The sequence below is a fragment of the Triturus cristatus genome, chromosome 2_2 (genome assembly GCF_964204655.1).
Source record: "Triturus cristatus chromosome 2_2, aTriCri1.1, whole genome shotgun sequence".
Classification (NCBI taxonomy): Eukaryota; Metazoa; Chordata; class Amphibia; order Caudata; family Salamandridae; genus Triturus; species Triturus cristatus.
This window is the reverse complement of record NC_140582.1, coordinates 466,170,427-466,187,235: the sequence shown is the minus strand read 5'-3', so window position 1 is coordinate 466,187,235 and position 16,809 is coordinate 466,170,427. Positions and strand designations below refer to the sequence as shown.

The following is a 16,809-nucleotide window of genomic DNA, read 5'->3' as shown; positions in this document are numbered from 1 at the left end:
ATATTTGCCTGACTTAGCATGTTTAGCTTCCTCTTGTTTTTCTCAATTTCATGGAACTGTTTGATGAATCTGCAGGAAATCTGGTAACTAGCAATTTAACCACCACGCAAGACCAGACAGGCACTTCAATCAACCTCCGCTAGCACAGCTGAAGCGCTTTGGGAGCAGGATCTATGCAAAGGCCATGCACAGTGCAGAATGGGTATACGGGAGGTGAACCGGTTACATAGTCACAAAAGCCATGGAATTCACTTAAGATCTGTGTTTTTTTAACATACATAGAAGAATTCTAATTCTAATTCTAAATGTCTAGATTTTCAATGACTAGTAGTTCTCTACACATTAGATTTAGTACACCCGTTAGTTGATTCATAGTATCAAAGTCCCTTATTATGAGTCTGGCGGTCCAAAACCGACAGACTCACGGTTGCGGTCTCCCAACCGCCCAATTACGACTAAGGCAGTTGGACCGCCCTGGTTGCGAGGTGGTCCTGAGGCCGCAATATGCTTGGCGGGACCGCCATGGTCCCGCCAAGCATATTACTAGTTTCCTCTCCACAACGGTTTCATGATGGTGAGCCCGCCATGAAAACTGTGGCAGGGAGGAAACAAAGGGGGCCCTACAGGGCCCCCTTGTGCTTCACGCCATGTGCCCTGGGTACGCCAAAGAACCATCCGCCAGAACAGGAAAAAACTCCCGATTTGGCGGGTGGATCCTACACGAGTTTGGCGGTGTGGGAGCAGGGTGGTCCCACTCCTGCATCTCCAAATTCACAAGGCCCATAATATTGTAATCCTATTTGGGCAATATGCTTTAGAACTATTGAAGTGAGTAGAATGCTTCTTATGGTCCATCTCTTGTTGTCATATTTGTTTGATCAACCCCTCTATTCAGTATAGTCACACTACATTTCCTTATTTCACATTACATTTCCTTATTTCTCGTACAGAGTACAAATGTGTCTTTGTACAATGTTTAGAAAGTGCTAAGGCCTCCGAGACCTTCTCTATGTTCTCCCATCTGTACTATGTTTAACGTAATAAAGAATGGTTCTATAGGCTTCTTTCAAATCTACGGAAGACAATGGAGCCAAATCATCCCACTCAGAGTCAGATGAAGTGTTCAGTCTTTTTCAGACAGAAGTTACAAACACCAGGGCTGTAAATGGTGGAGTCAAATCTGCTTTCCCTTCTTGGTAGCGCACTCGTCACCCTATAAGGAAAGAATGGATCTTTACACGGACATTTTTTAGATCTAATGAGTATGAGGTCTTTCATCAGGAGTATTAAAAACGTGGTGAGGCCACTGTAGGTGGAGCAATAGATGACAACTTGACCAGCTGACTGGTGTATCAGCTACCAAATGGCTCTTCCATTTGTAGCATGGCATTTAAGAATGACTTTAGATTGAGTGTTCGGAAGCAAAAAGCGGACATACTTGTGAAGAAACATTTGACATTCGCACTGATCTTGAGGCCACAGCTGAAGTCCATACTGAGGGACCTGTGTGCATCGAGAAGGACTCATACGGTCAATATGAAAATAAAATTACAGATCATCAACAACTCAGAGACCCCTGCAACCTCAGGGAGAGTCGCTCCTGAATGTGTTGTTAAGGATGAGACATCCCTCATTCTTTGCAGGTGGCTGATCTTCATGTATATTCACAAAGATTTAGAAGAAGTTGCTGATGAAAGCAATGGAGAAAAAAAAAAAGTTCAACCTGCAATCATCTGAGTTTAAGCTGCATTTAATGACCCAGTAATCATTGCAAGCATTAATGTCTTGGTCGCCATACAAGCAACATAAACCCTATAACTGACATTTTAATCGCTCATCTGTCACCCACACTTTTAACAATGTTAGAGCAAAGCAGGCAAGAGTTGCAAAGTGAGCTACTGCAGATAAAACACATAAAAAAGAAAAATAATAATTCCTCTTAGCAACACAAGACCAGCTTAAGGATCAGAGTGTTCAGCATCCTCTCTTGCTGATCTAACATAAAACTGAACTGGATTGCTTTTGCAGGGAATTTCTAGGGATGCCAGACTGGTTGTCTTTACGGGCAACGCAAAGTCCCTGTTCTGTCAATACAAAAGTCTTGTTAAACTACAAATACCCTTTTCTGTCAATGTAGAACTGCAATACCTTTACTTCTCTTCTGGTTTTGTTTATTAAAACAGAAAACTGTTGTTAAAAGGTCTTCAAATTTTTTCAAAAGTGTCCAGAGATGCTTCTAGAATGATAGGAATTATTCTAGTGGTCATAAATGACTATGATTCAATGTTTATATACCATTTATCAGGAGGCCAGACTGAATCAATCTTTCTAAAAAGATATGGCTTCTGGTAGGAAGAGGAATGAGTGTTTACAGGCCTGCAAAAGATTATTTTATTCCTTTTGACAAATGGCGAGCACATACCACAACTATTTGTGCAGGCAACTGCACATATCTACCAGACAAACATCCACATCTCAATACAACCCTACCTATAACACAATAGTAAATTGCCTCTCAGATAGCAAAAAGTCGGTCCTTTCGGTCTTCAGCGCCGAATGACCTACCCATTAATGTCATAAAACATATTACACTCTCAAGTGTTCTTTTATACTTCTTGCTCTCAAATATTCTGCAGTCTAGCACAATATCACCATCTTGATAAGGATCTATTTATCATCTGATACATAAAAAGGAAAAAAGGTGACCCAAAAAACCTACAGACTCACAGCTCTACCAGACTGACGGTAAGATCTTCATAAAATATCTTCTTAAAAATTGGCTGCCTGGGCTATGGAGAAGACACTAATAATGTTTCATCAGACAGGGTTTTGGCTTGGATGCCTCACCATTAATAAGATCCCTGCCTTGATCCGGTTAGCCCAGAATGCCATTGACAAGCAGTGCTCACTGTTTATTATACTAATTACAGTACAGCATTCAACATAGTCAACCATTCTCTCCTATGGGCCAAGCAGCAAAGATGGGTTATCAATCACTCACTTCTTCATTTTATAAAGGCCATGCATGAAGAGACATTGTCACAGGTCAAACTATCAGATTAGAATTTTGACCTGGTAACTTTTCCATTGACAGCTAAAGGCCTTCAATCTCAATTATCAAGACATGAGCACAAAGAACTCTCTTTTGATTCATCAATCAAAATCAAAAGTAATGAGTTTTGGGAAAAGTAATAAGCAAAAAACATGTAACACTAGCACTGTAATAATTGAAAAAGTAGTGCGTTATGAGATGTAGGAGTATCCATTGATGACAAACTGAAATGGAGGTCGCGCGTACAAGCAAAGAAGCAGAAAATAGGAATTGAAACTACCTCTACCAAAAGGTTTTCAAGGATATTTGAAGGAAGGGCCAATGATCAGTCAAAGTATTTAACACAAAAATAATACCTTCACTACTGTATTGTTCACCAGTTTTCAACTCAAAAACAATCCTAGACACGAGTCTAATCCATAAGCAAGCGACAAGTTCCCTGTTTAATCTATGGTCTGCAACCCTTCAAAGCATGATACACCTAGAATGGAACATTCCATCATTATGGTCACTCCATATGGCAGCAACAATAAACTTCATCTGTGACTCTATCCAGGCTGATAATGACACACTTAAGTGGCTTATCATTGAAGACCACAATATGAACATTGATACGAAGGGGGAGGGGCTGAAATAAGTTATAACACAGAAATCCCACCAACTTAATATCCTTAGTGGGATGCCCAAAGATATTTGGAAGAGACAAAGAAAACCTTGTTGGATAACTGTCTTGAGGAACACTTGTAAGCATTACTGAAATATAAACATGTAGATTTGGATCTAGACTCCTCTATTATTGCAAGAAACTCCATATCAGCTTCGTTTTTTTAAGATTTAAATGACAGTACATTCTATTTGCAGAATTTGAAACACCGAGGAACACCTGTTGTGTAGGATGAGGGATGTAGTCTGTGCAGTCTATGAGTCAATAGGTCACATTATTTGTCTATGCCCAACCTTCTGGATATCTGGAAGGAGTATCTGTATGGACACTTCTGAGCCCCCAAGACGAGGACAAAAGAAGGGTCTGTTAAATTGTGTTTCAATGCACACAGTAATTCTTTTATTAGTAATCTTATGAAATTTTATTGTTCAAGCCTACTTTCATCTCAAACATGTCAGCAAGAGAAGTAGTTTTAACTTATTTATTGTCCTAATGTTTTTAACTGTTATTTTATTACAGAATTGTAATTTATGTTATATAAAGGGGGATGTCTTATTGAGGGGTTTATCTGTTTTTACACTTTTAGGTCTTATTGTAATTAGTTATTTATACAATAAATAGTAGTTGATTTAGAGTGGAAACTGTGTAGTTCATACAGTGAATAATATGTACATTTGATGTTATCACTTGGACATCAAGTTAATATATGGCCATTAATTCCACCAATAGTAGTCTGCAATGCTGCAGCTTCAGAGCAGGAGAAATCTGAGAACATTTTATTAATTTGAGACATCAACACCACAGTGAAGTACGAAGGAATGGGTAGCAAATATCACCATAAACTTCTAATTAGAAATCTATTCTTACTCCCATGTCACAACAATGTAAACTTATTCATCAGGAGGTAATGTACAGTACAGAGAATGCTACAATTAGAATCTGTGACAGAAGTTCAAAACAAATAATTTCAAATTCAAAGCTCTTAGACTCGCATTTCCTATGTAAAAACACATAGTTTAGTAATACGTTTAACAGATAAGTTAGAATAGCAGCTATGTAGCGTTTTGTAACTTATGAGCTGCTCTCCAGACTTTTATAATCTTTCATGCCTTCATACCTGAATAAGTGGCTGTTAAAATCTCATCAAATCCATCCTTCCCAACACAGCCTCCTTGTATTGATGTGACACTTTCCGATAATGCCTAATCACAACAAAAACCTCATTAAACACTTTCACATCCAAGTTAAAGAGCACAGTAAATGAACGCAGTACAGTAAAGTGGATTGGGAACACAAAATACAACTTCACTCATGACAAAAACAGTAGAACAAAAACTTTATGCAGTTGTTGGGTGTTGAAAATTAATATTTTTATTAGCCTTTGAACTGTCTCATAAAGGAGTTCTGACCTTATTTTGGTCAATCAGCAAAACTATAATAATGAACATGAGAAGTGCAAACATTGGAAATATTAAAGTTCTGAGAACATGACTGTAATTTATTAGAACCTGGGATAAACTTGAGATTGTTTGTACATTTCCTGTGCTTTGCTAAATACCCATCCCCATCCATAAGGTGTCTTGCCCACCCATCCTCTTGGCAGAGAGGCCAACAGCTGAGCTCTGTATTGGCTCTTTATTTATATAGAACTAAAATGGAGACTTTAGTTTTCTGATTAGCCTTCACAATCAAAGGGATCCTAATCATGTAATATGAGACAGAAAGAAATATAACAAACCAATCAACCCTTTCTTGTGCTTTATCTACCACCACCACAAAGCTTCCTGGCCTCTAAATGTCTTGCTGAAGTGTAATTACTATTTGTTTTTTCGGATTACAATACTACTAAGCTGTTGGCTTCTGTTGTATGATTTGATTCCATACACCACATGACTCAGATCAAATCCAGACACTTTCGCTGAGGCAGACCCTGCTTAAATATATCAAAATTGAATGACAGCTCCCCTATTTACCCTCCTTGGGCCTGTGGGGGTTGGGTCAGGCCCTTACCGCCTTTGTCGGCCATCTTTCCCTAAGGCGTGTATATTCAGGTGAATTCAACTGCAACTGACCACAAAACAATCAAATTTATAAAGCCTGCAGCTGCATCTGGAGAGGCATTCCGGTGCTAGCGGCTTTAAAGTATCAAACAGATAGGACTTCAGAAGTTTACGGAACACTGATTCGGTGGGGGCAAAGCGAAGAGTCGAAAGCAGAGGGTTCAAGAGTTTGGTGGTTAAGAAGAAAAAGGAGCAGCCACCTCTTCTTGCCTTGCGGACCCAAGGAACAGGTATAAGTTTTTGTCTATTGGAGTGTAGTGATCTTTGCTGATGGTAGGGAGGAAATCTTTTTCTTAGATAGCAGTGGCCTTTTTGCTTGCATTGTAGGTGAATGTTAGGTCTTTAAATTTGATGTGGCTAACAATGGGCGGCCAATGAAGACTGCGCATGGGGGCCACGACAGAGCAGTGAGACAGAATCTTCAGAATCAGCTGAGCTGCAGCATTCTGAATAATCTGCATGCAGCAAAACAGATACAATGGTACACTTAAGTAGAGGTTATTCGTGTAATCAGATTTTAGGTTACCAGGGCTTGAATGACGGATTTATGGTTATCCTCAGGAATGAAGTGGATCATCTTCCTGACCGATTCCAGCATGAGGAAACAGCTGGCTGACACGACTCTAACCAGAGGTTCAAAGGGTAAGTTGGGGTCAAATATGACCCCAAGATTTCGTACTACAGATGAGGTGGTGGCAGGGGGCCTAGCTCAGCAGAGGGCTACCAATTATAGGCGTCTAGGTGACTGTCAGCACCAAAAAAGAGCATCTCTGTTTTGTCAGAGTTCAATTTGAGGCAGCTCACATTCATCCATTCGCCGACACCCCTCAGACATCCCTTAAACGCAGTCAATGCTCCCATATGCTTCTGCTGGAATGAGAGCATCAGTTGTGTGTCGCTGGTGAACTTACGCCCCATGCCTCCACCAAATTTTCCACTGGGTCCAAAAAGATATTAAAAAGACTCAAGACTCAGGAGGAGCCCTGAAGTACCCTGCACTCAAGCAGTTTGGCAGAGGATGTAAAGGGGGGGGAGAAAGACCATCTATGATCTGCCCTCCTGACAGAACTTGAGCCAGGCCCAGGCTAGGCCTTGGATGCCCCCGTTCCATAATCTATCTAGGAGAATTGAGTGGGAGACAGTATTGAAGGCCGCTGAACAGTCAAAGAAGGACAACCACAGCTACCGCTCCCTGATCAAGATTTTCCTTGATGAAACCAGCGACCTTAAGGAGTGTGGGTTCCGTGCCATAACTCGCTTGAAAGCCAGACTAAGTGCAATGGAGCAGATTGTAGTTTTCAAGAAAACGGGAGAGTTGTTGGTTGACCCACTTCTCAAACATTTGGTAGCAGCAGGCAACAGGGAGATCGGCCTAAAGTTGCTATGCACCCTCAAGTCTGCATTAGCTTTCTTCAGTAGAAGTTGAAGCATGAATGAATGGATGTCTGTATTTGCATGATTAATTAAAACTGTTGCAATAATTTATTTAAAAAATAGAATGAATAAACAAAAAGAGTCAAATTGTGCAATTTGACATTAGCATGGTTTCGCATAGGAAATCAATAAAATAGGTTAAAATTTGAGGAATGGAGTCACTGGGGTATTGTGGTTCCGTTATCCAGCTAGAGAGTAAAAAATGGGCGTGTTTTGTGTGCAAAAGTGTCAATAACGGGATTTCAAGAGCCTTCTTGTACAATTAAAAAGCATGGTAGCAGCAACATTTAATTTGTAACCCGGACGGCTCGTCTGCTGCAGTTTTTGATAAGAGGCTCGTCCACCCGAGGTCGTCTTTAAGTTTATGTGGTCATGCCATTGTGTTATAGTGTATTGGTTGTTTATCTTTCATCTTTGTATCCACTATGATCAGAAATTTTACCAGACGGCAATTCAGCTGGACGTCCTCTCAGGAGAAGCTTGGCATCACTGCTGGTCTGCAGGACCGTATGTTTTTCCTGTTGAACAGTGGTCTAAGTAATTCTTGACGCTCACTTAGTAGTTCCATGCAGATAATTAGGAGGTGCAGTATGTCCTCCTTCCCTTTCCCGCAGTCAGCAGGTTGCTGGCATCGGAGGGCGTAACCACGACAGCAAGTGGAATGCAGATGGTAGTATCCCTAGGTGAAATTTCAGAAACTTCTCTCTGATGGCCTTAGGGGAGCGGATGTGAAGGTACGTTTGCGGCATGGTTTTGGCGTAACTCTGAATTGTGAACCAGCCATGTGCTCTCTCCGACAGGGTGGCATCATCCTGTATAAGAGACTCTGTTTTGACAGTTTTGTTGACTAGTTTTTTTAAGCTCATGTAGGTCCCTGATGTCTCCCAGAGGCCACGTAGGCCTAGTTGGTCGAGCGAGTCTTCCAGATAGCGTTTAGCTAGGCCTGCCGCCTTAGCTTGCAGTTCTTTCCATAAGTATGCATATAGGGTTTCTGAGTCCTCCTTTCTAATTTTATACCAGCTTTTAATGTATGCGCCTTTATGGGCCAGTTCTTGTTTTTGAATCCCAACCTCTAATCTCAATTGTGCGGGGGACGTATATCTCCCCAAACCATAGATCATTCGTAGTGCTCTTGCTATAGTGCCGTTCAGTGTTTCTGCGTCCCTCCCTCTTAGGCCTCACTTCTGTAGGTGATAGACGGTGTGAGTTTCGCCTGTATCACCTGAATCAGCATGGAGAAACTTGTGCCAGAGATCTTATGTTTCAGATTTCTTAGTGCCACAGATGTCGCTATCCCCCTCTGTTTAATGGCCTCACATTGGGTGGAAAAATTTCCTTTGCTGTTGATAATGACTCCCAGATATTTATACCCTTGTACAATTCCCAGCTGGTGTGTTGCCAGGGACAGAATGACTTTGCTCGGCGTTTATTCACGCACATGACCTTTGTTTTTTTTTTTTATTAATGCTCAGTCAATTATCTTCTGAGTCACAAGATGTTGCATCGAGCAGGTGCTGTGGGCCAATTGGGGTCCGGCTAATGAGCACAAGATCATCTGTGTAAAAAAGATTTGATAAGGCCAAGCCTCCCAGCTTCGGGGCATGTGAGTTGCATGCGTGCAGCCTGGATGATAAATCTGCCATAAAAAGATTGAAAAGTATTGGTGCTAGCAGGCAGCCCTGCTTCAGTTCTGAGGTCGTAGGGATCTTTTTTGTTAAGTAATCTCCTGCACCTAATTTTATTTGCACCCAGGTATTGGAGTGTAGGTGGATTAGTGTTTTAAGAGTAGGGGTGGATGTTAGAAAAACACTCTCCCACTCTGGAAGGGTGGTGGTGTTCTCCCAGACACGCTGTGGTAGCTTGGCTCGAGTGGTCAGGAATCAGGCTCCGTGCTAAGCATACGACATACCCAAACAATAACCATGCGTGCATCCGTTCCAAAAACGACTCTACACCGTAAAAATTATGAAAATATCTTTCTTTATCTTCTTTTTCTCTTAGTTGCTGATTAGATAAATAAATAACAATCACAATATACAAACTTTTTAAATAGTGCAGGTCAAATAAATACTGGCTTAATGATTCAATAAATAGGGGTGATCATAAATAATGAGGGCATAAATATAAGTGCAATACATACAGGCAATTAAATATTCTGAGGCAATAAATACTGTAAACCAATAAATATTGTGCATCAATAAATACTGTGGACCAATAAATACAGTGAAGCAATAAATAGGTTAAATACAATAAATACAGTGCCCCTAATAAATAATTAAAAGCTGACAGTGACACTCATAGAATCAGATCACATTTGAATTCCTAAGGGCTGATTTGGCCCAGGCACAGCTTGTGGGGATGTGGAAGGCTTGAGGGTGTCTACTCCCTGGCTTGGACAAGGCTGAGGCCTAAACTGAGGTAGATCAAGGGGGGAATACCAGAGACCTGGCTCTCTCACTCCACACAACCCCTCTAAATTAGTCTCAGCTCACCCCCTGGCACAGTCAGGTTGGTTCCAGCACCTCCCTAGCCCCTTAGAGCAGTCTCTCAGGTCTCCACAGGGCCTTAGGCGCCCTCTACTCCACTTACTGCCCTTTTTCTGAAGCTCCGACGCCGCTGGAGTCGTGTCGACGCCGTGAGGCGGTTCCGGTTCGATGTCGGCGGCCTCGGCACAATGTCAGTTCTTGACGACGCCGGTAGGCGGCTCCGGTTCGATGTCGGCGGCCTCGGCTCGATCTCGACCTCTGATTCGATGGCGTCGGGCAGTCTTTACTCGATGTCGACTTCGGGCGGCTCCGGTCCGATGGCGACCTCAACTTCGATGACGTCGGCCGGCCTTGACTCGATGTCGACTTCCGGCGGCTCCGGAGTGCGATCCTCACTCCCGACCTCCGGTGCTCCTCTCCTTAGGTTTCCGGCGACTCCGGAGTGCGACCTCCACTCCCGACCTCCGGCACGATTCTCTCAGGTTCCGGCGACTCCGGAGTGCGATCCTCACTCCGGACCTCCGGTACACTTCACCTCGGTCTCCGACGACTCCGGAGGGCGGTCCTCACTCCTCCGATGACGCCGCTCACTCGACCTCGGGTGACTTCCTCCTCGACCTCTGGTACTCCTCACGACCTCTGACGGCGCCCTCTCTCGACCTCTGGCGGCTCCGGGTGTGACGTCCGCTTTCCAGTCGGCGCCGCTTCTCCACCTCGGGCTCCAGGTCTCAGGCTACTCGACGTCGGACTCCAGGGAAACCAGTTTCCAGGTCAGGATCTTGCTGTTCTCTGTTTCTAAGGCCTGTTCCTGCTGTCCAGGTCCTTAGGATGGTTTTTCTTGCTTCTTCCCACACAGGGCTCCAGGCTGGGCTCAGTCAGTAGGGACTAGTATCAAGGGTGGGTTTATGGACCCCACTCCAGGCACAAGTTTCCACCCCTGCTGCTTCACTCCTTCCTCCTTCAAGTTTCTGCTGCTCACTCTTCACCAGTCAGGTGCCAACTGCCAGCTCCAACTGCCAACTCTCTGTCTTAGCTTCCCAACATTCTAAACCGCCTCCAACTGTCACAGGGTTCTGGAATGTTCTGGAAGGTGCTGGTAGGTTCCAGTGGATGCTGGTGATGTCACAGGTGGCCACCATTTTGTGCTCCAGGCCCTCAGACAGAAGTTTCAGGGGTAGGTAAAATGGCTCCCTGAATCTGCAGCAACACGAAAAAGTCTGGTGGTTCCCAAAAAGGAAAAATTCAAACAGGGTTTGAGGCAAAAGTGGGACAAAATAAATAATGATGAGGAGGGACCACCCAAAGGGCTGACAGGTCTAACACGCGTCCCCCCCAGCTGAAAGTGGGGAGAGCTACCCAACCCCTTGGGAGTTCTCATCACTAAGGCGGAAATACCTTGAGAGACCGTCTGCATTGGCGTGGTCCACTCCAGGCCGATGTTCCACCTGAAAGTCCATTCCCTGTAGGGAAATAGACCACCTCAACAACTTGGGATTCTCCCCCTTCATTTGCATCAGCCAACGAAGGGGTCTGTGGTCGGTCTGAACCAGGAAGTGCGAGCCAAACAGGTATGGCCGCAACTTCTTCAGAGCCCATACCACTGCAAAGGCTTCACGCTCTATTGCACTCCACTTCTGTTCCCTGGGAAGTAGTCTCCGGGATAGGAAGACCACGGGTTGATCCAGACCCTCTTCGTTGAGTTGCGATAACACTGCCCCAATGCCATGTTCTGATGCATCTGTCTGGACAATGAACTCCTTGGAAAAGTCTGGGGCCCTTAAGACCGGGGCCTCGCACATGGCTTTCTTCAATCTCACAAAGGCCTGCTGACAAGCCTCCGTCCAGACTACCCGTCGAGGTTGTTTCTTGGACGTGAGCTCCGTGAGGGGGGCTACGATGGTACCGTATCCCTTCACGAAGCGACGGTAGTATCCCGTGAGGCCCAAAAATGCTCGGACCTCAGTCTGTGTCTTGGGGGGTTCCCAGGCCATGATGGCCTCGATCTTCGCCTGGAGGGGTTGCACCGCTCCCCTACCCACCAAGTGTCCAAGGTACACTACCGACCCCTGCCCGATCTGGCACTTGCTGGCCTTGATCGTCAATCCAGCTTGTCTCAGGGCCTGGAGAACAGCTTGCAGGTGACGCAAGTGATCCTCCCAGCTGTTACTGAAGACGGCTATGTCATCCAGATAAGCAGCAGAGAAACTCTCCATTCCGGTGAGGATCTGGTTTACCAGGCGCTGAAACGTGGCAGGTGCGTTCTTGAGCCCAAAGGGCATCACACAGAACTGGTAGTGGCCATTGGGCGTGGAGAAGGCTGACCTTTCCCTTGCTCCATCAGTCAAAGAGATCTGCCAGTACCCTGAAGTAAGGTCAAAGGTACTTAGATATTGGGCAGCTCCCAGCCGGTCAATCAATTCATCCGCCCTAGGGATCGGATGAGCATCAGTTTTGGTCACTGAATTCAGTCCCCGATAGTCCACACAGAACCTCAGTTCTGGTTGGGCACCCGGTGGTGCAGCTTTTGGTACTAACACCACCGGACTGGACCAGGGGCTGCTAGAAGGTTCGATCACTCCTAGCTCCAGCATCTTAGTGACTTCACTATGAATGCTGGCCTTCACCTTGTCTGACATCCGGTAGATCTTGGACTTCACAGGTGGGCTGTCTCCTGTGTCCACGTCATGGACGCACAGGTGAGTCCTACCCGGGACAAGGGAGAACAACGAAGAGTACTGCCCCAGGACCTGGCGGCAGTCCTCTTGCTGTTCAGGAGTTAGAGATGGGGAGAGAATCACTCCCTCCACCGACCCATCCTTCTCTTGAGACGCAAACAAATCGGGGAGAGGCTCGCTTTCCGCGTCCTCTGCTCCGTCAGTCACCATCATCAAGATGACTTCGGGCCTCTCGTGGTGGGGTTTGAGGCGGTTGGCGTGCAGCACCCGTAGGGGCTGACGAGGGGTCTTCAGGTCCACCAAGTAGGTAGCCTTACCCTTCTTCTCCAACACCTCAAAGGGTCCTGACCAGCGATCCTGGAGGGCACTAAGCTCTCCCGGTTCGATCACCCACACCTTCTGGCCAGGCTCCAACTCCACCGGGTGAGCATTGTGGTCATACCACGCCTTCATCACTGCTTGGCTGACTTCCAAGTTGTCAGAAGCTTGCTTCCACAACTTAGCCATTTGGCTCCGGAAGGCCAGCATGTAGCTCACCACATCCTGGGGAAGCTTTCTGGGAGTTCTTTCCCATCCGTCTCTCACCAGGTTGAGAGGTCCACGTACAGGGTGCCCATACAGAAGCTCAAAGGGGCTGAAGCCCACTCCCTTCTGTGGCACTTCCCTGTAAGAAAAAAGTAAACAGGGTAGGAGGACGTCCCATTTCCTCCGCAGGCTTTCAGGCAGACTTCTGATCATGCCTTTCAAGGTTTTGTTAAACCTCTCCACCAGACCATTGGTCTGGGGGTGGTAAGGAGTGGTGAACCGGTATGTCACTCCACACTCCTTCCACATCGCCCGCATGTACGCTGACATGAAGTTGGTCCCCCTGTCGGACACAACTTCCTTGGGAAAACCCACTCGGGTAAAGATTCCCATCAGGGCCCTAGCCACAACAGGTGCTGTTATGGTCCTCAGAGGTATTGCCTCTGGGTACCGTGTGGCATGATCCACCAGAACCGGGATAAACCTGTGACCAGCTGTAGTCGGTGGATCTAACGGACCCACAATGTCGATGCCCACCCTTTCAAAGGGGGTGCTAACGACAGGAAGTGGTTCCAGGGGAGCTTTCAGCTTCACCCCTGTTTTCCCACTGGCTTGGCAAGACACACATGTCCGGCAGTAGGTATCGGACGACACTTTCATCTGAGGCCAATAAAAGTGTGGGACAAGACGGGCGAAGGTCTTGTCTTGCCCCAGGTGTCCTGCCAATGGTATCTCGTGAGCCAACTCCAGAAGGAAGGCTCGATAACGTTGAGGGACTACCAAGGCTCGTGACGATCCGTGTAGGGGTGCCTTGGGTTCACTGTAGAGGAGGCCATCCTCCCAGTAAACACTGTAGTTCCCTTCAACGTTCCCTGCTGCCTGGGCTTCGGCCTGTCGCCTCAGCCCCTCAAGGGTAGGGCACTCCCTCTGGCCCCGGCAGAATTCCTCCCTGGACGGGCCTCCCTCCACGTGCCACTCGGCCGGGATGGGTAGGTCCTCCAGTTTGGTAACGTCCCCCACCGCAGACTCCTGGTCCACCACCTCCGGTGGCCTATCCGTCCTACGGGGTGGGGACGCCGAGGCAGGCTCCTCCTGTCCTCGGTTCTTCCCTTGACTGGCAGCTGGCTGGGCCTTTGTTCCAGGCTCCAGCCGAAATGAACTCCCTCTTCGGGTAGTCGCGGACCTTGTGCTCACACAGGCCCAGTCAGGTGTACCCAGCATCTCCGTGTGAGTCCGGTATTCCACCTCCTTCCAAGCGTTGTGCTCCATGTCATTCCCCAGCAGACAATCGACTGGCACGGCAGGGCTTACGGCAACTCGAAGTGAACCTGCAACCCCCCCCCATTCAAAGGGAACCTCGGCCACTGGATAGTGGCCTGTTCTGCCGTCAGCCATCGCGGCTGGGTGGAGTACATCGGGAATTACCTGCTCTGGAGACACCAGTTGGCTACGCACCATAGTCATACTGGCTCCTGTGTCTCTCAGAGCCTCCCCTCTTTGGCCGTTGATGGTGACCCACTGCCCATACTTTGCGGTATTTGCGGGCACCTGGATCTTAGGCACCATCTCCCGTTCTCCCAGGGACACTAAAGTGACACCCGCCCACTCCCTTCCCTTAGTTAAGGGCATCTCCCCCCCGAGCACTACACTAGCTACTCCGGGGGTCTTTCCTCCAATGGGAGGGGGTGGTCGTTTCAGACACTTCGGATCTCCTTTATAGTGTCCAACGCCACCGCACTCATAGCAATGGACAACCCTTGGCTGCTGACTCTGGCCAGGATTAGGGTTTCTGGGTGGGTTAGCCCTAGGGGTGAATCCTGTTCCCTTCCCATGGAAGTTATTTTGGGGGCCTTTGGAGAACTCCTTTTTCTTTTCCCCTCCCTCTTTCTTCTGGGGGGCGCCCTGTCCGGCCTTTTGAGTATCCCCTCCAGTCCCCCTTGTGGATACCCGGGTACTAGCCCAAATGTCCGCCTCCTCAGCAAGCTTCCGGGGACTGGTCAGCTTGCTATCCACCAGGTGTTGCCGCAGTTCAGGGAAACATTTCTCGAGCAGGTGTTCCTTCAGTACTAGGTCAAACAACCCCTCGTAGTTCCTCACTTCACTGCCCTGAATCCAACCCTCCAGTGCCTTCTTTGCATAGTCCAGGAAGTCCACCCAATTCTGTGTGCCCAGTTTGTGACTACCCCTGAACTTCTGTCTGTACTTTTCGGGTGTTAGTCCAAACTTTCTTATGAGCGCCAGTTTCATGGTGGGGTAGTGGGTCTGCTCATCCTCTTCGAGGGCCAATAAAGCATCCCTACCAGCTGGAGGCATGTACTTGTACAATCCCCCCCCCCCAGTACTTCTCTGGAACCCCATGGGCCCTTAACGAGACCTCATAGGCCGCTAGCCACTTGGCAATATCGTCGCCCACTCCATAGCTAGCTACTATGTCCTTTGGCAGGTAGGGTTTGGGTTCCCTGGTGTACTCTCGTTCTTCGCTGCCACCGTTAGGTACAGGGTGTGCCCCGATTCTCAGGATCTGAAGATCTATTTCTTTCAGCCTTATCTCATGAGCCATCCTCTGTTCCTCTTTCTCTTTCTCCAGCCTTGCTAAGACCCATGTGAGCTGTCTTTTCTCCCTTTTGTCTGTTAACTCCACTTCAGACAAGCCACCGCTAGAGGCACTGCTGCCCTTCCTGGAAAGTGTCCTGGGCCCCGCTGACAGGTTCCCCACCTCAGGTTGGTACATCTCAGCCCCCTCGGTGTCAGGCTCTCCATCCCTGTCTTCCTCCTCAGCCTTGCTTTCCCGTCGTGCCTCCCCCCAAGCCCTTAAGCTGGTTTGGAGTGCACCCTTCTTTGCTCCTGGGGGACAGTACACCCCCTCCCGCTGGCAAAACTCCCTGAGTTGGGCCACAGTGTACGTTTCTAGATTGTCTAGTACAAACTCCATCTCGCCCACTCAGGTTAGAGGACAGGTTTTGTGCAGTAACAATGCAGGGGGGTACCTTTAATAATACCTCCTCCCACCACCAGAGTAAATTTGGAAAAAACAAAAACCCACAATTAGGAAGGCCGCTTTGAGAAAGCTCCCGGTGTAGGCCTATGGACTACCCACAGTTATTGTTGAGTATACGTAGGCACAGCTCTATCCCACCACTGAACACCAATTATGTTAGAAAAACACTCTCCCACTCTGGAAGGGTGGTGGTGTTCTCCCAGACACGCTGTGGTAGCTTGGCTCGAGTGGTCAGGAATCAGGCTCCGTGCTAAGCATACGACATACCCAAACAATAACCATGCGTGCATCCGTTCCAAAAACGACTCTACACCGTAAAAATTATGAAAATATCTTTCTTTATCTTCTTTTTCTCTTAGTTGCTGATTAGATAAATAAATAACAATCACAATATACAAACTTTTTAAATAGTGCAGGTCAAATAAATACTGGCTTAATGATTCAATAAATAGGGGTGATCATAAATAATGAGGGCATAAATATAAGTGCAATACATACAGGCAATTAAATATTCTGAGGCAATAAATACTGTAAACCAATAAATATTGTGCATCAATAAATACTGTGGACCAATAAATACAGTGAAGCAATAAATAGGTTAAATACAATAAATACAGTGCCCCTAATAAATAATTAAAAGCTGACAGTGACACTCATAGAATCAGATCACATTTGAATTCCTAAGGGCTGATTTGGCCCAGGCACAGCTTGTGGGGATGTGGAAGGCTTGAGGGTGTCTACTCCCTGGCTTGGACAAGGCTGAGGCCTAAACTGAGGTAGATCAAGGGGGGAATACCAGAGACCTGGCTCTCTCACTCCACACAACCCCTCTAAATTAGTCTCAGCTCACCCCCTGGCACAGTCAGGTTGGTTCCAGCACCTCCCTAGCCCCTTAGAGCAGTCTCTCAGGTCTCC

General features: G+C 46.7%; 1 protein-coding gene across 2 annotated transcripts in view; it reads right to left on the bottom strand.

The window, feature by feature from the left end:
- The window catches only part of BBS7 (Bardet-Biedl syndrome 7), a 368,412-nt gene that overhangs the window by 184,471 nt on the left and 167,132 nt on the right, over nt 1-16,809 (bottom strand). For both annotated transcript variants that reach the window (XM_085641566.1, XM_085641567.1), the window contains exon 9: nt 4,834-4,918. In XM_085641566.1, coding sequence (XP_085497692.1) covers nt 4,834-4,918 — 85 coding nt within the window. The remainder of the gene's footprint in view (nt 1-4,833; nt 4,919-16,809) is intronic.